The 27389-nt window shown below is 45.0% G+C and overlaps 1 protein-coding gene across 3 annotated transcripts in view; it reads left to right on the forward strand.

The window, feature by feature from the left end:
* The window catches only part of CUX1 (cut like homeobox 1), a 151227-nt gene that overhangs the window by 110223 nt on the left and 13615 nt on the right, over positions 1–27389 (forward strand). For 2 of the 3 annotated variants that reach the window (XM_032448384.1, XM_032448386.1), the window contains 6 exons: positions 916–1742; positions 3091–3256; positions 3853–3909; positions 16704–17006; positions 20483–20671; positions 25388–25652. In XM_032448384.1, the coding sequence (XP_032304275.1) occupies positions 916–1742; positions 3091–3256; positions 3853–3909; positions 16704–17006; positions 20483–20671; positions 25388–25652 (1807 nt within the window). The remainder of the gene's footprint in view (positions 1–915; positions 1743–3090; positions 3257–3852; positions 3910–16703; positions 17007–20482; positions 20672–25387; positions 25653–27389) is intronic. The other variant, XM_032448385.1, reaches the window with a different exon arrangement.

Genomic DNA, 27389 nt, shown 5'->3' on the forward strand with positions numbered 1-27389 from the left:
AGGACAGTCTCACTTCACTTTGAGGTCACTGTTTGCAGTGTATGGGATTCCCAAGTGCTTCACTTCCTATCTTGCATAGAGTGGCTTTCAAAGGAACTGGTTTTCATACACTGGGATCCTCAGTGGAAGCTAACTTAAATAATGGAACAGATGCCATTGCAAAGCTTTCATATTCTGCAGAGATAACTGTATGCCTGTGTTCCAGGCTCTGCTCATCCCCTAACTGCTGCAGAACCCCAGTTCACCACTCAGTACCTCCTTTAGGTGCTATCTCTTCCAAGAGCACCCATGTCTCCATTCTGGAGGTTTGAATGGGGCACAGAGTGGTGTGGAGGCGTCAGTCTGGTTTTTGTAGAGCTGTTTATTTCAGTTACTAAACTTCTTGCTTTGTGGTAATTTGTGTGCTTTATTTTTGGAGTATAGAAAGATTCACCTTATTTATACCATAAGAGGTTATTAATAGGCCACCCAGGTGAATGCAGCTGTGCTCAGCTTTGAGTGCGTTATGATTCATAGAAGGGAAAGGGTAAATAACTCTGTAAATAGAATCATAAAACATTACTGACCACTTGGGGGTGGGAGAAGAAGAGTCGAAGGCTTGATTTTTCATTTATTTGATGATTTTTACAATGGTGGAAAGCATGCAAATGGTAACAGCCTTCTGCAGTTGGGTCAGTGCGTGCAAACGTCCAGCCCTTTGGCAATGATAGACATTTTCCAGTGCAGAACTTTGGAAATCTTACCTTACTTTGAAAAGTGAGAATCGTTGCTTAGTGAAAACCTCCCCCCCTTCCCTCCCTCCCATCCAGAAATTTACTGCAGCCCTTTTTCATACAGGGAAATATTTACAGTAGCGCATGTTGAATATAAAGCATGTTCCTCTGTTGCATTTAGTCTTTTGGTTGTTTTTCATAGCTGAGCCGGCTCAGCCGCCTTCTGCATCTAGCAGTGGCAATTCTGATGATGCTATTCGATCCATTCTGCAACAAGCCCGACGCGAAATGGAGGCACAGCAGGCTGCCCTTGATCCTGCCTTAAAAACAACACCTTTGTCTCAAGCTGACATTTCTATCCTGTCCCCCAAACTAGTATCTACATCTGCAATGTCTTCGGTTTCCAGCTATCCTCCTTTGGCCATATCCCTGAAGAAACATTCATCTGTTACTGATTCCAGTATCTCTGCATTGCAGAACCTCTCTGGGCTCAAAAAGGAGCCGCAGGAGGCGCCTGTTTTAGAGCTTCATGGAATAAGTGATTCTGCCCAGGGTATGTTGAGGCATGTTAAAAATGAGTTGGGACGTGGTGGTGTTTGGAAGGACCATTGGTGGAATACTGTGCAGCATGAGAGAAGAAATGCAGCTCTTCCCGAAGATATAAAAGTTGAGGAAGCCAGTGGTGGAAAAGAAAAGGTCAGCAATCAGACTAGGCCAGATCGTAGCCAGCTCCAAGGACCATCTTCTTCAGAGTATTGGAAAGAGTGGCCAAACGCTGAATCTCCGTACTCGCAGAGTTCTGAATTGAGCATGACTGGGGCGAGTCGCAGTGAGACGCCACAAAATAGCCCCCTCCCTTCATCCCCTATCGTGTCCTTGTCCAAGCCATCCAAACCTTCAGTTCCTCCTCTGACACCTGAGCAGTATGAGATTTATATGTACCAGGAAGTGGATACGATAGAACTAACGCGGCAGGTCAAAGAAAAGCTAGCAAAGAATGGCATCTGCCAAAGGATCTTTGGGGAAAAGGTAAAGAATTGGTTCTCTTATTACCCCGGTGTTTTGATGTGCTTTATGCTCCTTACATCAGTACACAGCTCAGTTTAACACAGCCGTGCCACAGAAGGGGTTTGAACGTGTGCTTTATGGAAATTGAAATGTTTTTGTTTAGGTTGATGAAGGAAAGTGCTGGTTTTCCTGCCTCCTGTGAATTGCACAGACTTTGTACAAAGATTTATTTCAGTTCCTTGCAATTAGAAACTGGGCCGCCATGTTTGGAAACATGGGAAGCTGAAGCAGATATCACTGAGACTCGGTATTTCATGCTTAATGTAATGAATTCATGGAATACTTGAGTAATGCCATTGCCGTGACTGGAGAGTCTTAAATTTGTTTTGGTTGAAGATGATGGACATGAGAGCATTTTTCCTTTTTTTGTTATTATTTGGTAACGTGCACAGGAGTATTTAAACAACACATGGAGAATCCCCTCCATCTCCTTAGTCTGAAGTCAATTCCCAGCCTTGTTATGTATCTGGTGCTGGGCATCCCAGGTGTTTAAGCATACCTGATGACAGATGTAGACCAAGATAAGGAGCACTGAGCACCAGAAAGCACTTGCAGGCTGTGAGGAGTGGTGGGCACCCCATGTTCCTTCTTCCTATAGCGAGTTGAATGGATCCAGTGGTGCAGAAGGAGCTGCCATTGCCCTGTTACCTTTTCACCAAATGCTAAATGAAAAGCCTGACCTCTCAGGGTCGTTAAGGATCCTGTGACACTTTTCATAAGGGTGAATTTTAATCCCTGCACCCGGTGCTGAGCTCCTGGCAAATGAGCAGCCTGCCCATCTGAACCCCCTCTCTGCTGTGCATGGCCGTGTTCTTGAGTAGTTGCTGTCATGGAGCTGCTGCTGCTACAGGTGAAAACACACATCGTTAGAATTCACACCAAAGAAATGAACCAATTTCAGGCCTAGTCTCAGAAGTCCCAATTATATTTGCTTGAGAACAAAATACGTGGCAATCATGTCCTGTTTTATCTACCTCTGTGTGCTGCTGTGCTGTGTTTTTGCTGTTAGAACCGATGAAAGTGTTTGACAGGATGGAAAGCATGCAAATCTCATACCATCCTTTTGCTGTTTGCACTGCTGCTCCTGCAGGATAAAGAGAAACACAGCACAAAACGCTCTCCAGAGCAAAGCAATGGCAAGGGAAAGGAATCTCCATCCCAGTGCATATCCGTGTCGTTGTCCGAGTTTTGTTAATTGCCCACATTAAAATGACTTGAGCATTGTAGCAGTAGAGGAAGCTGCAGTGACTTGCATTATCCCCTTCAAAGCAAATGTGTTAACATGCCCTTCTTGGTTGCTTCACTTCAGGTATTGGGGCTGTCCCAAGGAAGTGTCAGTGACATGCTCTCCAGGCCAAAGCCATGGAGTAAATTGACACAAAAAGGCCGAGAACCATTTATTCGTATGCAGCTCTGGTTGAATGGTGAGCTGGGACAGTGTGTCCTGCCTGCACAAGGGCAGCAACAAGGACAAGGTAATTAAAATTCCACTCTGTTGTTTGAGTTGAGGAGGAGATCTGTTTAAGGTTGCAGTGAGCAGGACTTCAGCCATGTGCTGGCCTCGCATCCCAGCCGGCTCCTAGGGGTCTCACTGGGAGCACTTACACAAGGAGCGCTCGTTTCTGCCTAATTGATAAGCAGCTGTTACGGAGTTCCTAATGAGGACGATGTTATGTAGGCATGAATTCCACACGTAACTCAAAAAAATTCAGCCAGAGAGCTGGAAAATGTTGTGTGTTGTTTTCTAGTGTCACATAGGGGACTGTTATTGACCCTAGGAGAATATTGATTGCTGTCTCAGGAGGTGAGCTAGAACTCAGCTCTGAAGGGGGAATGCTCTGTTGCAATTATGCTTTTATTGTGACTCTCTTTCTTATCCTAATACCCACTGATGCAGAAAGGCCAGGCTAGAGCTTGGCCTCGGTAGTACCCTTATAATGCCACTGACTTCTATGAGCAGTGTGCCCTTGCTGAGCTCAGCCGTTTGCTATTTGTTGAGCTGCTTACGGTTTGTTTGTGGTTTGGCATCTCCTTTTATTGTTCCCTGATTTTCCTCTCCTCTCTTATCTAGTCCTTCACTCTGTGACATCATTACAGGATTCCCTACAGCAGGGATGTGCAAGCTCAGGTAATCAGCTGGTTTCAATGATTTGCTCTGAAATAATTCTCTGTGCTTTTGTTACGTTTCTTTTGCTTTGATGCCGAGAGGTTTCTCTTGTTTTGTTCTATCATACAGGAGACCCTTCCGTTGTTTTTTGTATTAACCCAGTTAATTCCTCCTTCCCTCCTTGTTGCTATGGCAGATACAGGGCATACACATATTTGGCTGCATATATTAGATGAAGAGACTCTGTCTGATGTTAGGGATCCTTGGCTCCGTAAGATGTTTTTTTTACCATAGTTCAGCTTATCAGGCTGACGTGTGACGGTGGCAGTAAAACAAGCCTTTGGTTTGTAATGTGATCTGCGTACCCCAGCTGCCTGATTCGCTGCCATATTTTTCCACTTCCATTTGCACAAAATCTGCTTTGTTAATTCGAAGGTGGGGAGAAGACGGCGTGACGTGTTCGTTCTGTATCCCGAGCCGACCTTGCTTCACCCCCCTTTCCTGTTTGCCAAGAAAGCAGATGTAACAAAGATGGGTGTCAAAGAGAATTGCTAAAGGTTTTACATCAATGGCCACAGCATAGGAAGGAGCAGAACAGCTGTGCTCCTGCTGTTAGATACCAAACTCTACCCACACTTAGCAGTGATCAGCTGCACTCACAGAAACTGTTCTGTACTCCATAAATGTGCTCGTGCCCCACTCCATGCCCCATATGTGAGAGCTGCAGCTCTTCAGGACACATCACACAGTGTGTTATGTTGTTTTGCCACCTTCCTGCCATTCTGAAGAGCTCCTTTTCTGGAGCTTGTTGGGTTTCATGTGAATATCCCAACTGAGCTGTTTTTCCTCGCTACTGGGAAAATATTTTGCATTCTAAAAGCTTTTACTAGAAGAAAATCTATGATGGTATTCAATCCGTGTTCTTTCTTAAGAAGAACAGCTGAAAAACAAATAGATAAAAGCAAAAACATGCTGCTGGAAAAGAAAAAAACAAGGCATGAAAACAAAGCCAAAATGGGGAAAATTGTTTGCAGTCGTGAAGCTGTTGTTACTTATAGGCAGGCATTTAGAAAACGTGAACATTTCCTGTGACATTTTATATGCTGCTGTTCATTAAGTGTCTGCCATTGACTTCTTTATGCAGCATCGATACTGCGCGAGAGTAACGGTTATAAATGCCTAAGACGGCATGGAAAATATGAGTAATTAATTATAGCCATTTTGAGTGGAATTTGAAATCAGAGGAGCTGGGAAAAGGCTGCATTGTTATTGCTAATCATCCTATTTATGACTAACTGTAATTAGAAAAGATGGAAAGGCAAACCCAGAGCATTAAAATCCGACCACCTTGGGGATCCCCAGGAGGATCGCTGGTAGCTGGAAGTGATTTCCTTCAGGAAGTTCAGTTTTGCTGCTGTGATATTTTGCTGCACTCCCACACTCCCGGTCTCGTTTGTCAGCTCTTGCCCTTGAGCTCCTATTTTGTGACGCAGCGCGTTCCTATCAGCTCATAAAATCCCGTTATTGATGATCGCTGTCCTTCTTTCCTTAAAGCAAACTTAGCAATGAGAAAATGGGTTCGTGCCCTTCCCTTTCTCCTTCCCGATGATTAAAATTGTTTTACCAGGCGCTGCTCTTTTCCTCAGCACCTCTCAGTGTGTGGAGCAATGAGGGGGTTGTGACACCGCGCAGAACAAAAGGCGAATTTGAATGACTAATTGGTCGTTCTCTTTTATTAGCGGCTCTTCTGTAATTAAACGCACAGCAAATAGGTTGGAAAAGGTAAAAATAATGACGCAGTTGTGAAAGATCCTCCAGTGCAGGGCAGGAGGAGGAGGAGGAAAAAAAGCCAGCTACAATTTTTAGGTCTTTTCCCAGGAAAATCAAGGCAGGAAGGCTTGCATACTTGTCATTTTAAAGCAGAAATTAATCAGAACAGTTTTAAAATGAGAAAAGGTCTGGAGCCTTTCCCGTGTGTTATAATTGGCTCAGAGCTTGTTGAATGCATGAAGGGAAAGAAGTGAAATTAAACTAATACATTCAGTGGCTCCTGAGTGCTTTGCCAAGAAGGTCTTCAGTGTGCGGAGTGTCAACACGCGTAGTAACGTCTCCAGCTTTTATTAGCTGTGAGTATTTTCGTTACTGTTTGGCACCATTATATCAAACTAGCGGGATTTTCTGGAGTTCTGACCCACTTTGTTACTCTTCCAGATCGTAAGGTTTTGATTAACACCTCATTCATGAAAATCTGTTCTTTTGTCCGGTGTTTTTCCATTGTTACACGTGGACAGATGGACCCATCAGCCTTTTGTGTGTAAGGACGAGTAGAGGGGCATCATATAGATATCATTAGAGATAAAGCAGGCTTGTTGTTCTTCTCTGCAAGCTCTATTGATACAAATACCTGAAATCAGTCTATACCAAGACTCCAACCAGGTGCACCCATCCAGGTCCAGTCTCTGTGACCTCAGCTTTGGTGCTGAGAAGAGCCCCATGCAAGTCCTAGTGAACGTGTTGTACACAGAATCAGCGTCCATACCCTGGGTGGCCAAAAATAGCATCACTGTGCCTTTCCTAACATTTCTTCTGTGCGTTTCTTTCCACCTAAATGCTCTGATGCCCTTTGGGTAAATCTGCCTTTTTAATGATTTATGTGTCAAAAGCCTGGACCAAATCACATGGAAAAAAAAAAGGAAAAAAAGTTGAATTAGTGTCACCCAACGGCATCAGCATTTTTTCATGATGAATTTGGCCCTTATTTAGTTGCGTTGCTGATGGTCGGGGCTGGGTTGGGTTTGGATGGTAGCCACGTGTTGGGAGAAGCTTTATGTGCTTGGATGTTGTTCTGAATACTTGCACTGCATACAGCCCGTATTGGTTCGTTTTATTTCGGCATCTTCTATCTTTAGTGAGCATCTATATGTCATTAAGATGTTTCTGTTGTTGCTCGTCTCCAAACTACTCCCAGGCAGGCTGAATTCTTGTTCGCTTTAGTGCGTATCCTCTGTGAAGGACACACACTCTCTATATACTACATTAAAGACTAGCAAATACTCAGCGGGATAAAGACGTGCCTTTTTGGTGTGTGTTTCTGTAAGGGTCGTCTTATGACCTAATGTGGAAATCTTCATTTGCCGATACAGCTGCGGGTGATCTCAGGGGATTCTGAATTTCCCTTTTGTTTGTCTTCCTTTCTGGGTATCATCCATCATTCCTAACCTCATGCTGCTTAGCAATGGTAACGCTCATGGGAGTTGAAGAAAGGATTATAGCAGCATAAAATGGGCAGCTAATTAGAGCTTGTTTCAAAATCAGAATCTGGCTTGAGATAATTGTGTATTATCTGGTGATTTTAAAGCCCAAGATCTACTGTATTTAGATCAACTAAAATATGCATAAAAGCTTTATTTTCAACATAAAACATTGGTAACAACAGGGAAATTACTTCTTGTTGTCTCTTGGGAAAGAAGTCTGATAAAAAGTCAGAATGCAGTGCGTGTTTTCCCGTCGTTACGGTGCTAGCAGACATGATGGAGAATGATGGCAGACCCAGCCATGCCTTATGTGTTTTTTAATGCATAATACTCATTCCTCAGCTCAGAAGCTGCCAGATGGGCAGGAAGTTGCATTGCACCAGGTTGGCTCTTCCTGTTTGTCAGGATGATGCCGCATTTACTGCACTGAGAGAAATAAAGTGCAGAGAGAGAATCTCATCTCAGGTTTGCAGCCCACATAGGGGATGATGCTGAGATTACCATCCCAACACATACGGGGCCGTGTGGCACATGGAGGCAGTGGAGCATGGGCTGTGGTTTCCTTCCTTGTACTGGTTTTACTGGCTTGTTTTGCTGGTGCTCTGGGCTGTGATGGGGGTCAGGCTGTGGGGCTGGGCACGCTGCACCTGGAGATGCCACCAGCATTTGAGCTGGTGGCACTGCTGGATTTTCCCCCAGTGTGGGTTAGTTGTGCTTTGCTGGTGAATCGGAAGGAAGAGGGAGATGGTTTTGCAGTCATTTTGCAAGCATTCTGAGTGAGCAAAACTGTGCTTGGCATGAAATGGTTCTGGTTAACGTAGCCTGTAGAATGGGAGAGGGATGACGTGGCTCTAATAGCTAAGACTTCCTTTGCTGGATAGGCTTTGGTGACTGGTTTTGAGACTGCATTTGGTCAAGAAGTTACCTCCTTGTGTGCGGGATGCAGGAGTTAGGAGCTGAACCACAAAGCTGGCTGAGCATTGTCTCTGTAAGCCCCAAACACAGTGCTGTGCACTGGGGAGCTTCCCACATTCTTTGTGTGGGGCTCAAGATTGCGGTGCTGCAGCAGTTGGCCCTGGCTGTCTTGATTTCAAACCAAGGGGTATCAGTTGGCTCCTCGCACGGGCAGCTGTTGCAGTCTGTCTGTAGTGTGTGTGATCGTATTCTGTGCCATTTCTCTGACATTTGGACCATGAAAACCTTCCTGGCAACCCCTTCTGGTATGAGTAAAGCTGGGAGAATTGCTGTCAGGGCACCTCACTGGGACCTGTGAATGCAGCATAAAGTGATAGCATTGAGTTAGTTCTTAACATTGGATGCCATTGCTGGGCATCACCTGCTCACTCCTGCCTGTCACCTGGGTCTATCCTTGCAGCCCTTTGTCCATCAGGGATGCTTAGTGAATAGTTGGGAGGAATTTCTATCCTGGTTGCATTCCTTTCTGCACACTGAGCCACCCAGTGATTAAACTTGCAGAAGATGACTCCATCCTCATTGTGGTCATAGCTGTAATCACGGAGCGAACACTATTTTCTAGGCAGATATTCCTTGCGGCTGAATTACAATGACAAAGCACCAACACACTTTTCACATTAATATGGCAAGAGGAGACTCCTGCTGGATTCTGAAGACAAATTTAATTCACTCTGAAGCACGGCAGTGAGTTGGTGGTGTCCGCTTTCGAGAAGTTTCCCACTCTGGTTGTAAATAGGTATTTCAACTTCCCTTTGGTATCAGTCCAAGCATCCTTGCTCCCCATGGGTGCTGGATATTAGAGCTCTGTAAGCTTTGGCTTCTGTCATTTCATTAATCAATAAGAGAGAGAACAACTTTGTACATGGGCAGATAGTGACAGGACAAGAAGGAATGGCTTTAAACTAAAAGAGAGGAGGTTTAGGTTGGATGTCAGGTGGAAATTCTTTGCTATGAAGATGGCCCTGGCACTGCTGCCCTGAGCTGGTGGGGGGCAGCCAGCCCATGGCAGGGGATTGGGGATGGGTGGACTCTGAGTTCCCATCCAGTCTGATAGTCTGTTCTTTGTAACTTATTACCTCATTCCATTAATTATTGGTGCTTACTGCTTCCCCCATTCAGAGAGGAGCAGCCTCTGAGGAAGGGGCCCATTCCTGCTCTCCTCCTGGGTACACTGGGATCCTCCTGCCAGCTGCCAACTGTAGTAGAGCCGTGTGGAAGGCACAGAGCTGCTGCATTACAAAGCCAAATGCAAAAATAACTGGAGCAGCACTGAAAGGCAAGCAGAGCTGTCACAGCCGGGCCACAGCTCCAGGGGGGTCAGGAGCTGGGGCAGTGGCTGGGCTCCATCCCCATGGGCTGGCAGCTGCAGGAGAGGTCGGGAGGGCTCCGAAGAGATGGGGAGTTCTGCTGTTGGGAGGCTCTGGCAGCTGGCAGGAGCTCACTGGTTGTTTATAGGAAGAGGAAATACAGGAACTGCTGCCAGCAGGATGGAGCTGCTGGGATGGAGATGCCCTCCCAGGTACCAGCCCCACCCGCTGCCCACTGAGTCACACCGTGCTCCTCTGGGGATGAAAATTGCCTTGCTTTCAATTCAAAGAACAGATAATGGGCTATTTTCCTTCCAAAATACTGAAAAAGAGGTGTGCTGGCAATGAATGCGCAGGTTGTTATTTCCATTTTGTAATGGGGATGGAGCTATGAGGCAGCTGTCTTCTGCACAAAGTAGCTCTGGAACAGGGAAATAAGCAGCATGTTGGATTCGAACAACAAAATCCTCTTACGATTATAAAGAGTTCTGCATTACTTATATCAAATTGGTCCTAAGAAGAAAAAAAAAAAGAAATAAAATTACCAGAAAATTAATATCTGCTAAGCTCCATCCCAGCCTGTCCTTTGCATTTCAGGGTGCAGCAGGAAGGGAGAAAAACTGACAACTCTGTCTCACCACATTTGATAGGTGTTGGAGGTCTTAGAACCTGCCCACAGCCATCCAAAGAAACAGCGCAGGAAGGGATCCTGTGGTTATTTGAAATCTGATAGGAAGCAGAGCTTGCATTGAAAGCAAGATGTATTTGAAATCAAATTTAAGTAACAGTGAAAATAGAACAATGTCTGATTAATAAGCCTAATGAAAGGAGGAAGTCCAGCAGCTATCAGAAACAAGAAGTAAGACTGATGGTTAAATATTCCACTTTTACTCTTTGAGATCCTGCTAATAACAACTTAAAATACGTTTTTTTCTTGGCTCTGTGAGTCCTTCCCTATAATAGCGTGCTTGAAAAGAGTGATTCTTCCCCAGAATAATCCTTTTGATTCCACTCATTGGCACAGCCTGAGCTTGACAGAACATCCCCATTTGGTGTCAGATCCCTCTGATGGGGCTGTCCAAAGGCAGAGAGCTGCTCTGGAGCATCTTGTTGTTCCTCTCCAGCCTTCCCAGGTCATCCAGCCCAGCCACACTTAGTTCTGTCCCACGTGCTCCCTACACCTTCTCCTGTGGCATCCACCCAGGTGCATTTTCTTGCCTAAGGGAGGTTGGGATGGGAGCCTTCCCCATGTAGCTCCCCCCATCTGGTTCTGCACGGACAAATGAGGTGTGGCATTAACTGCCCTATAACTACAGCAATGCTTTGATTTGTTCCTCTCTTTTTACCCCCCTGGAACTGGGATCCTAAAAATAGCGCGAGTTGGAACTGGCAGATGTTTCATTTGTCCTTTACCAGAGGACCAAAATTAGCCTCTCATTTGGCACCTAAATAAAGCAGCTCCACTGCCTTTAGACGAACTTTGCAATTACTGTCTATTGAAGTTGCAACGTTTTGTTGTGTTTGATGGGGAGAGGCATTATGTAAGCAATGCCTGCACCTCAAAAGCCACCAGACCTTGAAAGAGGGGATGGACAAGAAGTGTTATTTAAGAGTGGTTGGGTTCGTTTGGTTTTTTTTTTTCCTTATATTTTTTAATAGGAGGCAGATGTGCTCCTTTTTTCTAATGAAGGCAAAAAGTGCCTTGGAACTGCTCTGAGAGCTGCCTATTGTAAAGGTAGGAAAAAAACGAATGAAAGGACAGCAATGGGTTCTCTAATTTTCAGAGAAAAATCTGCCCAGAATGCCTGAAGCTGGGTTAGCAGTGGGACTCCCCAGGGGCAACAGAAAGATGTTATAATCAATTACCACATCATAACACTGATGTATGATAATTACTGAGTGTTCCTCCTGAGATAGTGCAGCATTTGGCTGGGATGCGGCTCTTTCATGGTCCACTGCCTGATTAATATGCAAATAATAGGCTGATTGCATGATGAATGCAGAAAATGAGTTCGCTGATAACGTGAGCACCGAAGCGGGAAGATGATAAATTACTTTTACTGACTGTCCTACATTAAGTACCCTTTCTCAACAATTTTATCACAAATTAAGTAAAGCAGTATGGAGAGATTATGAGGATGTGTAAAATAATGTACCTTAATCGCTTTTATAATATTGTTGCATACAGTGTAAATGTCATTTTGTTTCAGTACTTTTGCCAGTGCTGCTCCTGGAGAGGAGTGCAGCCGCCATTGGGGTCACTCTGTTAAGGAGTGCTTGCTTTTAAGAACACTGTGTGGTTGTTAGCTGGGACTGTTGGGGAGGGAGTCCAGCCCTTAAACTCACATCCATCCCATAAGCGTCCTGCCCATAGTACTTAATAAGTACGGAAGAATCTGCATGTTAAGCGCAGATTAGCAGAGCACAGGAATTTCTTCTGAAGCCACCGTGATTTTGCCATTAATCACCTAAATTAAAATCTGATTCCGTTTTATGAAGGTTGTTTTTAATTGTTAAGGAACATGAGAAGCCACCATTCAGCAGTTTCCAATGCAAAAACTACCTCAGGAACCCATGCACAAGCTGGCATGCACTTGAGGAAGCTTTCCCTGTGTGTTTGCTGTGTTTGCTGTGCTATTTACCTCTTCCATGGTCACCCCTTAGACTGGAAAAGGCTTTGGGGCTGCTGAGCTGACCTGAGTGTTGGCCTGATGATGTTTCAGGTGATGATGATCCAACTAGTCCTGTGTGCTTGTCTCTAACATCCCTATGACTCTGTTCCTGTGCAGGACGGGGACCTTTGTTCTTCTTGTTCCCCTGCTGACCCCATGCTGGTTCCTCCCCTCTCAGTGCAGACATACAGACCTCTTTGTGCCTCCCCGAAGGGCTTTTCCTTTGACCCCTCCCCCAGCCACATGCAATTTCCCTGAGCCAAAACCCAAAATAACATTTTCCCCCCCAAGTTAAAACGTTTGTGAAACAAACAAACAAAGTCCCCGGGGTCACAGTGGGGATCTGTAACTGTGGCAAGTACTTGCTGCAGCATGGCTGTACATACCTACATGTATGGTGTCTTTCTGTGTGCAGGCTGGAGGGAGCTTTCCGTGCTCCCTACATATAGATGGGGGAGTTTATAACACCAGGGAGGACTGTATTTTCATAAGCCGCATTAATTTGCACAGTGTAGATAGGCAGGAATGATGCACTTAAAATAAATCCACCAAGAAACGCTACCTGTGAGAAAGAGTTCATCATTCAGGGGTGTTTTGGTGTAATTAGTCAGAAGTGGGATGCATTGCAGCGCTGCTCCACAAATGCTGATCTGATCTATTAGAGACCAGACCTGCATTCTGTTAATGGGAAGAGCTGCTGGGTGCTTTAGGAGAGCCTGGGGTTACCATCAGGTGGGAGATGGGGAGCAAAAGCTCTGCCTGGGATTTCCAGATGCTGGCAAACACAACTAGTTTATGGTCTACAGACTGGGCAGCTCAGTGGCTGGAAACAGGAGAACAGAACTTAACCTCATCCCAGCATGAGATACTGGGATCTCAGGCGTCCTGCCAGGGCTGTTGTTGTCCATTAACTCATCTGTACAGGTAGGTGAAGGTGGGCCCTGAAATATCAAATGCGCTTTCAAGAAGTTGCCAAGAAATCTCCTATCTGTATCTGGCTACTTTCATCTTCTGTATGAATCTACCATAGAGGAAGGGATCAGAGCACGGGGTGCTTGCTGCCCTGCATGGCACATCACCACTCCTGCTATTCCTGGGCTGTTCAGTGTGTCCAACTTGGGGTTGGATTTTGCAGACCTGGAGCCTGGGCTGTGGACACCGAGAGAAGCGGTGCATCAAACCGAGCGCTGGGTAAATCATGTTTGGGTTCCTGTCGGAATGTCACGGAGTACCCTGTCATTTTGTTTTAGCAACTTGTCCTTCCAAATGCGCAGTTCGCCTTATGGCATGCCAGCAGTAAAAATGTCACTTACAATAATTACTTTTTGGTGAAAATGCTTGCTGACTTCCTACCTTCAAGCTGTTTTTTACACAGTGGGGAGATAATAAGAAATGACTTTATCCTGACTGCTCAAATGAACACTAAATGGAATTTAGGTTATTATTGCTGCAGATAGAGGACTCTGTATTGAAATTTAAATAGTGGATCAGATAAACTACAGAGATTTGTCTCCGAAAATTACAGTGGATCTGCTTTTCCAATCCACTTCTCCCCGAAACTTAAGGCAGCTGTTGTCTGCCTGCTGTCTTTAGATACAGTATTTTTCATAATCCTTTTAGAGGTCCCTAAATGCCTTCTGCGTTTCGCATGATCTTCCCCAACTTCTCTGTGCTCCGTACCTTGTTTCCCCTGAGTCACTTTGAAGCCTATTAGCTCAGCTCACGTTAGCAATGCAGCAGTTCCCAGGTGGACAAAGGGCAGGGTGCTCTGTACGGATGTGTGTGCTGTGGGTGTGCTGTCCTGCTGCTTCTATGCAAAGGCTGTGGTGGAAAAGTTGCGTTCTGCAGGTGGAGGAGCTGCTGTGCATCACCAGAATGGGCCCTGGTGGGATAATCATAGTCCAGAGCATTTACAGACAGTGTAGGGATTGTGTGTGTTACCAGCAGGGCTGTCTGCCCAGCTGATGCACTCTGGTTCCCCCACACTAAATCAGATGTGTTTCTCTTCCTAAAAGACACACTTGCCTTCAGAGAGTTGAAGGCTCCCCATCAGCATCCCATACCTGGTGTCGGTGTCCAGTAGATGTTCTGTTTTAGCTGTGGATGGAGGACAGTCAACTCTTGACAAGTGTTTCTGATGCTAGATGTCAGCTCCCAGTACTTGATCTCCATCTGATTATTGTTTAGTGGCACATACAGGTGTGCTTTTAAGAGTGGCTTGGTGATGCCTAACTTCCCTGTACCCAAAAATGGATTCCAGATGAGTAACCTAAGAGGGACGTGGCTTTGGCCTTCCATCACTTGGTTGTATTTGCAGCTTTAGAAGATTTGCGTCACCTAAATGCATTTATGGGGCCTTTGAATCTTTAATGGCACTTGTCAGTATCAACTGTAGTGACTTTAGATTGGCAGTTTAATGCATAATAGTGAACACATCCTGTTCTCCCTTTGTTCCGTCGGCAATCGCTTGCACTCCAAATGTCTGTTTAATTCTTTAGTAGGTGAATGGGAAACGTTTGAGTTATTCGATTATCAAATTCACTTTCCCAAATAATGGACCTTTTTCCTCCAATATTTGTATCACATTGAAAATGTTTTTCCATAATGGAAAAGCGCCAGAAGCGGAATAGGGACCGTATCTGGAGTTATTTGTGGTTTATGCACATAATGTCTCATTGGAACCACTCTACATTGGGAGGAAAACAACAGTTTGTCATCTGCGCTGCCTTCCAGAATTAGAGCCACGTAATCCTACCTTTCTGAGTAAATAAGCAGCAGATTGGTCTTAAAAACGAAATTCGAGCAAGCTCTTGGTATGTGATATAAAAAATAAATAAGCTAATATGTGAGCAGCATCGAGCATTGCGGTGATAGATGATGGCAGAGATTACCTCTGTTGTTTACATAATGAGGCTGGGCAGGGAAGGAGAGGGAGGAGGAGGCATCACCGAACGCTTTGCTGACTCCTGCATGGCTGTTGGGTGGGCTTTTATTTAGGATCCTTTCTGCTCTCCATGTGTGTGTTTTGCAGTGCACAGATGAGGAATTGTATAGGAAATCTGCAGCTGCTCTGGTTACTCGGTAAGATTTGTGTAAGCTGGCACAAGGGACAAAATTAGAGGGAAGTTGAGCGAGTGGCACGCTGTTTATTAGCCAGGCAGCCATAATTTTGACCTTGCTGTGGGTTAAAGGACGCAGACCCGAGAAGAAATCTGTTTATCATGTAGGGAATTCATGCCATCCCTGACAGTGTACAGTGAACAAGATGGATGATCTGCCAAATTGGTCCCTCGCATGGGTGAATCAGGGCAAATTTACTGTACAATTCCTTTGCTGCTCTCGATACAAAAATAACATTTGCCGGGTTTTATATTCAGTTGTATGATGACCTGGGGTGAACAGAGAGAAGAAATAAGATTTGCAAGATCCCTCTTGCCTTAAAGATTTATATGCAGCTCGCTTTCCCTTTATGCCTGCCTGTTTTGCATCTCTCACAAAGCTCCAAGTAAAAGCTCTGTGTTTGAGAGACAACTTTATGTAAGTGTGTCAGGGAACCTCTCTTAAATCGCAGAGTCCTGGAAGCTTCTGTTGCCTTGAACAGCACGACTGTGCTGTGAACCCTGCGCCGAGTGAACCCTACTTGAACTTAGGCAGTGTTTCCTGTAGTGCTGAGGATGTGTTTTCCCATACAGCCTGAGCACAGACAGGCTGTGAGGGTTTGGTAATGATGTGAACAGCGAGATATGGTGATGTCTGGTGTGAACCATCAGCTTGTGGCTGCCATTGTAGCAGAGCAGTGCTCAGAAAACACGGTCCTGTTGTGAAGAATAGGATTTGGGGTGTGCTTGGCCTCATCTCTGCACGATGGAGGGCGCTGTGTTAGAAATAATTGTGAACTTCCATAGGGAAAACAGCACTTTGTGCAGAAACCTTTGTTGGCAAATGAGCAGATTCAAAAAGCTTTCTTTCAAAGTGTCAAAATAACAGATTTGCTTGTCTCCCGACCCACTCGCTATCTTTATGTTGGATCCTCAAACACATTAATTAATACGACATAATTGCAGGCTGTATTTTAATTGTGTTAAGTTATTCCTGGGCAAAGAGAGGTGCAAAAATGTGATGTGGGTGATAAGAAACAATATGACACGTGTAACACTCTCAAGATACGAAGCTGGGTCAGGTGTAGGAAATCCCCCACCAATACAACCCCATAGTGGTGATTTTCTTATAGGTCATAGAGATTAAACCCGTGTCATTGTGTATAAAGAGTTCTTAGGCAGCAACGTTGTGAAAGCAAAGCTGGAAAGTTTCCCAAGCGAGGGAATTCCTTGCAACCATCCAAACTATTGCACTTCATGTGCTCCTGATCTTTATTTGTATATTCGTGTTTTTATATGAGAGAAAAGGTGACTGAAGATAAACTGAGAAAATAATTCTGTTTTGGAAAGGAGGCCTTTTAGTAACCAAGTTGTAAGAAACAGTGTTTTGCATACGTAGGCATTTCTTAACGTAGGTAGAACATAAACGAGGAGGAAAGTTAAATATCCTGCAGTCAAAACGTTACAATTCTGCTAAAGTGGGGACTTGTTTCTTTTTTTTAATTACAGAAAGCACTCCAAAGACTTCTGCCAGTTGCAGCCCTGCTCCTGAATCTCCCATGAGCTCCAGCGAATCGGTTAAAAGCCTGACAGAATTGGTACAGCAGCCCTGTCCTTCTATAGAGACCAGTAAGGATGGCAAAGCCCAGGAACCCAATGAACCTCCTGCTTCAGAATCCCAGTCCACAACACCTTTGCCACTGTCAGGCCATTCAGCACTCAGCATCCAAGAGCTGGTCGCTATGTCCCCAGAGCTGGATACGTATGGCATTACAAAAAGGGTCAAGGAAGTGCTAACGGACAACAATCTTGGTAAGTCGCTTTATTCTCATCTCTTGACCAAAATAAAGCGTTGATGCTGTTGTTTTTAAGCTGCATTTCAGTAGACATTGACAAGAACATTTGATTTTGACTCTGGCCTTGGCTTTCATCTTTTAAAGATTTCTTTTAGCCAGTAAAAAAATCCTTCTGGATTGTCATATCTACTTAACAATATATTATCTTACCCTCACTGTCCTTAAGCTCTGATTCTGGCTCAGCAGCCGGGTACCAGTCCAGCCTCCCTAAATACAGGCCAGCAGGCTGTTGAGAGGACCAAAACCCCAAAGCACGTGAGGTCTCCCCTTGAGAAATGCAGATTTCCCTGTTCTTATACATTCAGGACCCAGCACGGCAGGCAGAAGAGGAGCAGAGGAGGGCAGTTTGATTGCAGAGAGAGGTGTATCCCATGGAAGTGTTGTGCCTTAGAGCTAGGAGGGTAAATTCAGACTCAGTTGAGGTTTATGTGGATCCTTAGGTAACTACATGGGGTCATTCAATTGTTCTGCTTTTGAGACATGCAAAGCAAAGGCTGCTTTTGCTGTAGGTGAGATTTTGGGCATTGAATTAAGCGTAATGTTGATATGGCTGACAACATTTGGAATAGTCAGAGGGACCAAAAACTATTTTAGCACATAAAGAAGCCTTTTTTTGGCTGGACAAGGAATGCAAGGCGTTGTTCTTTTAGATTTTTATGGGGTGGGGGAGGTTGCAAATTCTCATTAAATGTAATTGGGGAATAAAAACAAAGAATAGGCCCTGATCCTGGGCATACCCTGCATGAGAGTGTGTTCCACTGAACCCAGCAGAGTTACTGGTCAGGCACACTGGGATAGGCCAGCTGTGGTGGCTTGTTAGTAGAGATATGTACAGACAGAGCCACAGGTAAGAGTTTGCAGGCTGAATCATTTGCTTTTTGAGCAGAATACTGCTGAGTTCTGTGCTTGCTCTGGTGTGCCAGGGAGGTTTGAAAAAGTATTTTTGCTTACACTTGCTTTGATGCCATTTTCACTTAGTCTTTTTTATTTCCCATGATTTTTTGTTTTCCTACAGTGTGGCTGACAAGCCTAAAAAGCAGCAGAAGAGCCAGGAAATGTGCCCCAAACTCTGCATTAGGTGTGGAACCAGTTTCAATGTCTCCTTTTGTGCCCTCAGTGTGCTGCTGCACCACATTGACTTGGTGCACAGCGTTCTGTGTCTCAGGCCACAGGGCCTTGTCAAGCTGTCTTAGGCAATGGATGGTGGCCCAGTCCCAGCACCACTAGCCACAACATACCATGATTGTATGAAACCATTCAGGGTGGGGAAGGCAGTAGGCAAAAAGACAGGGAGAACTGACAGGAGTTTCAGGAAGCCTGTGCTTAAAAATACTGAGGTTATTAATAACACTGATGGAGTGTGATACACCTGCTGCCTCCTGAGAATGGTTCCTAACACATCCTGCATTAGCTCAGGAGTCTTTCAGGTGTTTTATGCTGTTCTGCTGTATCCTAGGATACAGTAAGTGACACAAACATGTTGAGATTCTTCCTTAGCACCTAAAGAATTCAACGTTATGTCTTCCCTTGGATTCTTAATTTCTAGGCTATGATCTGAAGGTCATTTCCTTCAGCAGCATCGCTTATACCTATCCTGGGATACTCATTCCTGCCCTGTTTATATTCCATTATTCTTTCTTGGTGGCTGCACAGCAAACACAGCAGCTGCCTGGGTCCCAAGTGGCCATTACACTCCTGGGGGGCTCCTGTGACCCACATCAGGTCCCATTGACTGCACAGCTCTGCGTGGGTTGCAGTGCCCGTGTTGTTACCTGAGTGTGGGCATAGGGAGCGTGGGAATGCCAGAGGGAAGTCATTTGCAGAGGCAGATTAAAAGGTGTTTAAAGTAGCTGTCTTGGCTCAAAAGTAGCTGTTTTAAAGGCAAATTGATGAGTTCTTCCTGATTATTTTTTTTTTAATGTAAGGGAGAGAGCACGTTAACTCTGAAATGCAGATGGAAAATTAGCCCTGAATTACAGCTTTTGATTTTACTGATGTTGTGTTGAAAGTGGAAAAACACTTAGGAAATTACGTTTTGATCTTTGGTTTCTGTTCTGTCTGTAGGATCCATTTTGAGGGTTAGTTCTGGAGGTGTGAGCAGACATTTCTGAGCCCTGTCCTTGCTCCCCTCTGCACCTTTTGTGATCCCAGCTGCTGCCTTCCAAAGCTTTGCCCCAATCCATCCACATGGGATGTGCTGCAGCTCCTGCCTGCTCCATCCTTCTCTCTTAGCCTGTGAAGTAAAAGAACTTGTGAAGCCAGAAGTCTTGGGGGGGGATGTAAAGCAGAGGGGGAGATTATGGAGTCAGGCACATGGAGGGCTCTGTGGACTTGATATTTTCATTGGTCCTTTAGCTGTCCCTCAGGATCTGTTGGTTGCCCGTGGCTGATGCTGGCACTGCTGACAAGTGAAGTAGCCTTCTGCTTCATGCTGGATTGAGGGGTTCTGAGGGCACTGATCAGACACCAGAGCTCAAGGCCTCAATGTGATTGGGATAGGAAGATGTTTGGGTTAACAAGTCCATGATGGCCTCCTTGCTTCCATCAGAAATCCCCAGCAGTGACTCAGATGACTCCAGGCTCTGTCTTGTAACAAAAGCTGTTGCATATTAGGGCAACTGAGCTTAGGGAGAATGCTGAAGGGAAGGCTGTTAGGAAACCAGCTGTCTGGGCTTGAGCTGCACAGGCATTTTCCAGAGTCTTCAGTAAGTGAGATCTTAACCACGTAAAGCTGGTGTTCGTAATGCGCTTACAAGTGCCTCACACTGAAAACCATTTAGTAGATTTTACCCTGCTAGGCAATCGCGTTTTAAAAGAAGTAAAAGTAATTATTAACCAGAAGCACTGTTAGGAGCTATAGAAACAGGAAAAAGTGTTATATTGTAAAATGTGATTATCCACAGCCACTAAAACACTGTTAGAGCACAACAGCTAGTACAACGCGGAGAGCATTTACATGCCTTTGAGGGCATTTGGATGGCTGTTGCTGAATGGGTGCTGCATTGGTTTTGGTTCACTGATAGCTTGAAATGTTCAGATTGCCCTGCTGGAACAAAGCTATTGCAGCTCCTCCTGCATAAGAGCTGAGTAGCCTCACTGCTCTCACTGGTTTCCAGCTGGGCTGAAAGTTTGGTTTATTTTTAATCTATTAATTTTGGGGGTTTCTTTGCACACTCTTTCCACTGTGAGGTCCTCATCCCCAGAGGTGTTGAGTTCACATCCTTGTCACAGCCAGATCTTAAGGATTAAACTAAAGCTCAATATTTACACCTTTCGTGGGTGGGGAGAGCTTTTATGCTTCTAAATCCTTCTTTCGGGTTTGCAAGCAGTTTTGAAGTAAGAATAATTGATGACTGATCTGGTAGATGTGGTCTGTCTTTTTAGCTCTCCTCGTCTCTTAATGAATTCATGCCATTTTCAATTTCTTACCAGGTCAGCGTTTGTTTGGGGAGACAATCCTGGGGCTGACACAAGGCTCTGTCTCAGACCTGCTGGCTCGCCCGAAGCCCTGGCACAAGCTGAGTCTGAAGGGCCGGGAGCCCTTTGTCCGCATGCAGCTGTGGCTGAACGATCCCAACAACGTGGAGAAGCTGATGGATATGAAACGGATGGAGAAAAAAGGTAACGTGGAGCAGAATGTTGAGTCATGCTCTCCTTTGTTTCAGAGGTGACCGTGCTGTATAATTCTCTGTAAAGAGTATCGAGGCAACAGCGATCCAGCACGACAAAGGTTGCTCAGACAGCTTTTTCTTGGCTGTATTTGATGCTAGCTCAAGATCTCAGAAACAAAAAAAAACCAAGAAAGCCCAACAACCCCTAAATATTCACCAGCTGTCATGAAGTCATTGCTGTATTCTCCTATAGATTAATTACCGAGGCCCTAGTGTATCACTGATAACTTGCCTTAGCAAATGAGAAATGTGAGTTGGGGAGCTGGCTTTGGGTTGTTAGTTAATGGCACTGCAGCTGCTCGCAGATGTTGCTCTAAAAACCATGCTTTGATTCCTGAGAGCTTCTTGCCAGTCCTGCATGGATGGCCACTAAGAGGAAAGGAAAATGCAGCACTTATGGAAGGGTGTTTGAGAATAGTTAAATCTGTAGCCCTTGTAGGGATGGGGAAGGTGACTGTGCTCAGACACACTTGTGTGAAGCGTTTGTGTCGTGAGTGTGCACCTGTGAGAGATTAACTTCCTTTGGTCTCTTACCAGGAGCATATCATGCTTATCTCGGCCTACTCTGTGTATCTTAAATTCATTACTAGAAAACAGCAGTTATTCAAGGCCTGGTTTTAGTGCATACATGTGATTTTAAAAGAGAGGCTCGTAGGCTGCCATTACCAGCAGTTAACTGATTAATGATGTATCCATCTCTCGAGGTATCTCTTAATGATATTAGCTCAGACAGCATTAATTGTGTGCACTGAAAGCGCTGCTGTTGGCTGATGTCCTGAAAAGATTCACACGTTTGATCAAGAACTTTTGGGATTTTGTTAAAAATTACAGTGCAGGAGGTTCTGGAAAGAAGGGACCCCGTGTGCTTCACATCCTTGTGCAGGGCAGCATCCCACCTCAAACTGTGTGTCATCTGCCACCAGGAGCACAGTCCAGAGGGGTTTCCCACTTCCAATCGTAAACCATAGGGAGCCATGATGGTTTTTGCTCCATCAGAAATACAGCAGAGATCAAATTGTCAACGAGGTGGATTTTTATGGCTTCAAAGAGGATTTCCGCCCTAATGCAGGAAAATAAAATAAAAATAATTTGAAAGCAGCGCCGTCAATATCCTTTCAAAGCTGTTTTCTAAACTGGATTCTTATCAAATGCTGTGCAATACGTACGCTGTGTAGATGGCACCTGAATGGAGATAGGGCTATAAATCATCTGAGTCTCTGTGCTGAGCTCCTGAGCTGTGTCAGTGTTGGCCTCATCTCAGAGCTCTCTGCAGTGAATTCAGCCCTTTATTTTCTGCTAACTCCTTTTTGCAGGTAAGGATCCTGCGATGTAACCTTTCAAGTTGCACCAGAGCCACATTAAGAATTTAACTTCCCCTTAAGCTAATGTCAATTAAAGTACAATGCAACTGCATCTACTACCAGTAGAACATTATTATCAATTATTTCTCTGCCACAGTGTATTAGGAGACTAGATTGATAATTATGATAAAGTTGAGCTGCACATCTCTCTTTTTTTTCCTCCTGTTCTGCCCGTCTGATATTTAAGCTATAAATGCCCCTTGTAAGAGATTCTGGAGCTTTGCAATGTACATTAAGTAACCTCATGGAGGAAGCTGAGGGTCACGCTCACTAGGCTGAGACTCTGCACTGTGTTTTCTGCCAAGGAGGAGTTCATTCCCTTCCTTCCAACCTCCCGGTGTGTGTGCTGCTGGTAACGTCACACTCCTCACTGAACAGTACTGAAGCCTGCTGTCAGGAGAAAATTTAATTCCCTTTATTTCCCCATTATTTCACTTTTTAATAATCTTGTTCAATACCGCATAAGATAAAAATTATATTAAAAGAGGCTCTGTTTTACCTCAGTGGGCAGCCGCTAGCTCTGCCTCATCTGAAGCTGGGCGCATGCTGGGGAGTCTGCCCATAGGAACACAGGGATGCTGGGATTCAAACAGCAGGAGGAAGGTAGAGGTAGTAAAACTCAGCAGATGGAGCTGGCCTTGACAGGTTGGTCTCAGATTCGCATCCAGACCTTTGCCCAAATTAAGTGTGTGGTGTTTTTTTCTTTGGTCTCCTGAGAAGTGGAGACCAGTCACACTCAAAAACTGAACACCTCCAAACATAAGGAGTGGTTGCAGTTTGGATTGCAGTTTGAGCCTTGCTGTTTGCTGGAAATGTGCTCAGTGATATGTTTAAAATCAGAACTAAAAAAGGAAAAGCTTTTATAAAGTATCCAGAGAACTCTGCTAAAGCCTAAAACCCAAGTACAGGTTCAGCACATGGCCTCGTGCTAAGGTTGTGCCTTTGGCCCAATGGAAGACACTGGGGGTGTTCAAGACCATTGGAGATGTGGCACTGAGGGATATGGTCAGTGGGCATCATGGGCTGGGGTTGGACTTGATCTTAGAGGCCTTTTCCAACCTTAATAATTCTGTGATTCTAAGTTTGTTCTAATAGTGTGTTGTTCTCCAGATACGTTTATGTCCTAACAGTGGGACTTTGTATGTTAGAGGCTCTGGGCAGCCTGGTCTGGTGGTTGGTGACCCTGCCTGTAGCAGCAGGGTTGAAACTAGATGGTCATTGTGGTCCTTTTCAACCCAGGCCATTCTATGATTCTATGAAATACGTACATTTGTAAGATCAGTTCCATTCACACAGGAGACCCAAATAAATCTTTGCACCTTTAGTGAAGTTATGAACACAGCAGTAGGTGCAGGGCATGGCCTCTGATCTGTCACAGCTGTGTGCTGTCTTTAGGAGCCTTCCTGGGAGCTCTGAGCTGCCAGAAATGCCATCCTTTGGAGGGCAGGGAGAGATGCAGAGCGTGCCATCATCTGACCAAATTCCAGCACCTCCAGATGGAGATACCCTGCACACTGCTGACATCTTCCACACCAGGCTCTGTTCTGTCTCACGGCCGCCTTTAAGTTGTTGCACACTGATGGAGAGGTAGAGGCTCTTTTGGTTGTGTTGTCAGAGTAGACAAGGGAACCTTGTATATGGTTTGCATATCAGTGCAAGTTTGAAGGAACACCTGGGAGTCTTTGAAATTGAAGGCATTACATTTACCTGTAATCACAGTGAGTGGAACAGCTTAAATAGGTGATTTTCAATGAAGTTTGTTGAAAAATAATAATAATAAAAAAGGAAACCCAAAATTTTTTTATATATAGTTATTTCAAGCACACGCAGCACTGCGTTATGGCAGAGTGATGGATCATGAGCAGCTCACGCTCTGTTCCGTATCAGTGATCTTACACAGGTAATCTGTCACATTAAGAAAGAACAAACTGAGGGCCGTGCAGATACCCCCAAAGGTTACAGAGCACATTCAGAATTCACTTCAACAAAAGTAAGATGTTGTGTAAGAAGGTCCCATTGGTCACAGCTCTGCATACAGGGCAGCATGGTGGTACCCACTGGAGGCTAAAGACCTCGCCAAGCCTTTAGGGTTGGCATGCATGTGAAAGGCTCTCAGCATTTCAGTTGGTTTGACTGCATTGGATTTTTCTTCTTTGTGCACCCTCAGAGCTGTGCAGGGAAAGAATTCTATTTTATTTATTTTGTTTTATATATTTATTTTTTTGAATGATTTGGTTTCTGGCCGGTGTGACCTGCCCTGCGCTGCTCCCTGGCTCCAATCAGAGCTGCTGCCTACTGGAGATTTACTGCCTGCCTGATTGATGTCAGGCTGCTGTAAGCTGGAACAGAATAGGCAAGGTTATCAAATTGCAGCTCCCGAATACCTCAACTCTTAAATATCTAGAAGGTATTTAACAGAGCATTAAATATTTTATTCACAAGATTCATCTGTACTTGCAGTTCTCAACCCTCTCATTAGCAGTGCTTGTGCATGGTGCTGCCAGGTACGGTAAATCCCACCTGCCTTTGCCCAGAGGAAATCCATCAAGACGGTGACAGCATTTGCTGGGACTCTCCTTGCAGGGTTTTTCAGGATAATTCAGTCCCTGCTGGGGAGGAGTTGGCGGTGGCTCACAGCCCCGGAGATGCAGCAGCACAAGGAGAGTTATTACAAGCACAGGCGTCTTTAAAAGAGCCTTGTATAAGGGAGGAGGATGCTGTGGGCTGTTTTCCTTTCATAACCTGTCACCGCTCTAGCAAAAATGTGGAAGAGAAAGCAGCAAACGCCGGGTGGGTGCGCAGCCCCTCACTGGGATGCCCGGGCTCTGGGCGCCATCGTGTGTTGGAGATGTAGCTACGACTGCACCCAGCTTCCACTGTGCTGATGGAGGGACCTGAAGTGTTAGAGAGACCCTCGCATTTAACACCTAGTGCCATTTAGGCTCTTAATAATTGTCCCTAATCAGGTGCTTATGTGGAATTTCAGCACCCCTGAAACTGTGAATTTAAAGCACCTCCTGTTATCTGACCACTGTTACTCATGTCCCACATCCACTGGAAAAGCAGAAAATTCAGGCAGGTTTCCAGTCGATTTACCTTTTCTTTCCCTTCTTTCTTCCTTTTCTGTATCTTACACCTTCCCCACATTTGCTTCCCTCTGGTGATGTCCCTTCCTTCTTGTTCCCCCCAAACAGCCCATCCGTGCAGCCTCAGCCTGTCACCGTCGCATTTATCCCGCAGCTTGTATATTCATTGATTTTGCATTTGTATTCAGCCGGGGCTGATCCCATGTGCCTCTCTTTCAGCCTACATGAAGCGGCGACACAGCTCCGTGAGCGACAGTCAGTCGTGTGAGTCCTCCTCCACTGGAATCGACTACAGCCAAGGCGCCAGCCCGCAGCCGCAGCACCAGCTGAAGAAGCCCCGGGTGGTGCTGGCACCAGAAGAGAAGGAAGCTCTGAAACGAGCCTACCAGCAAAAGCCATACCCATCACCAAAAACCATTGAGGAACTGGCGACGCAGCTCAACTTGAAAACCAGCACCGTGATCAACTGGTTCCACAATTACAGGTAGGAGATCTCCCAGGAGCCCCGCTCATAAAGGATTTATTTTATTTGCTCTGGCAGGGCGCTGCTTTCCTTCAGCACGCTGTGTCTGCTTCTGCTAGCATTTAGTGCTTGTACAAAGTGAACGGTTTCGACAGCAGGGAGGTTCTGACTAACAGCAATGCCAATGCTCCAGCCTAATTTTAAGTCATCCCTGAGGATGAGCAATCTTCACATACTGATGTAAGCAGAGCTTTTAGACAGGAAGTCTTGCTTTTGGGATGGGCATTGATCTAGAGGTGTCTGCTGCTGTGCTGAATATTTATAAAGCCCATTGCAGTAAGCAAGACTGGTCTTCATTACTTGCATATGCATACACACAGACACACTCGCGTATATCTACGTATAGGTGTGTGTTGTGCATGTTATACATTGGTGGGGATTGCTTAGAAGTGTCCTCTACTGGATGGCACCAGAATTACAGTGCTTTCATTGTACATCTTTGCAGAATAAGAGCAAAAAACAGGTTTTCTTGTATGTCTTGGGTCAGTGAGCTCAGAAAATAGGCATGATGTGTGCTGGAAGCTCTGCAGTCACAAAGGACAGAGAACTGATAACCTGAAGTCACAGACGTATTTCATAATTATGATTAAATCATTGAATCCCACTGAGATGGAATTTGATGTTGGTCTGTTCAGTGCCTTTCTTTTATTAAAGGGAACCTTCTCAACATTGGGACAGTTGAAGTAGGTTTTGGCCTAGAGACACCAATAAAAAGAAACAATGCTGGAATGGCATGCAAGAATTAGAAGGATTTGAATAAACATATTTTCAGCTGTGTTAAGGATTGGGAATCTTAATTAGTTCAGCAGACTTTTCTCCGAGAAATTTGTTCTAATGAATATTAAACAGGTACAGTTAAGACACCAGATTTAATGCCGTTCTGCTCCTTCACTCGGAGCCAGTAATGTTCCTAATTATTCTAACAGCGGCTTGCTAAACTTGTTTGTTTTTAGAAAACTGCTAACATTTAAAGGGTATTTTCCACTTTAGCCCTTCTCAGCTTTTCACAGGCAAGTTGCTGAAGCAGAAGAAGCACGGTTTAATGAGATATCTCAGAAATATTATGTACAATAGGAGAATAATGTTTATAGTAAACAATATAAAATTCAAAAATTATAACCAGCCAGTAATCATATTTACGCTGAATTTCATTGACTTGAATTCGCTACAGATGCAGCCTCTTTCACTGCTCAGTTCTCCAAATACAGGCCTCTATTCCAGTTCCCACTTCTAGGCAATTATACACAAGTTGGAGGAATGCCTATGAAAATATGTTCCCTTCGGCCTGACAGCAAAATGTGCTGTTCTCACTTAGGCAGACGAGTGCGGGAGCACTGGTGGCATGTGTCATCTTCCTCATTATCATCAGATCTCCTGTTCAGGCGTGCTGCGAGAAAGCGTGACAAGTCATGATTGATCAGCGTGTTTGGCCACACCAAGCCGCGCATCGACGTAGACTAGGTGCTGACAGTTGTATACAACAGAAAAATGCATAAGCAACTTACAGCAGTAAGCTGGTGGGCAGCACGAGCTTCACAGCGCTGAGTGGGCTGGACCTGTTCCCAGATGTGCTGCTGCTGAGTCTGTAGACTTTAAAGAGGTGCTGCAAGCCCGTTCCATTCCTTAGACAGTAACTTTTCTTAGCCTTCATGCATGAAGTACTATTAAAATATTTGCAGGACATCAGTGAAAAATATG

Source organism: Coturnix japonica, chromosome 19, assembly GCF_001577835.2.
Source record: "Coturnix japonica isolate 7356 chromosome 19, Coturnix japonica 2.1, whole genome shotgun sequence".
Classification (NCBI taxonomy): domain Eukaryota; kingdom Metazoa; phylum Chordata; class Aves; order Galliformes; family Phasianidae; genus Coturnix; species Coturnix japonica.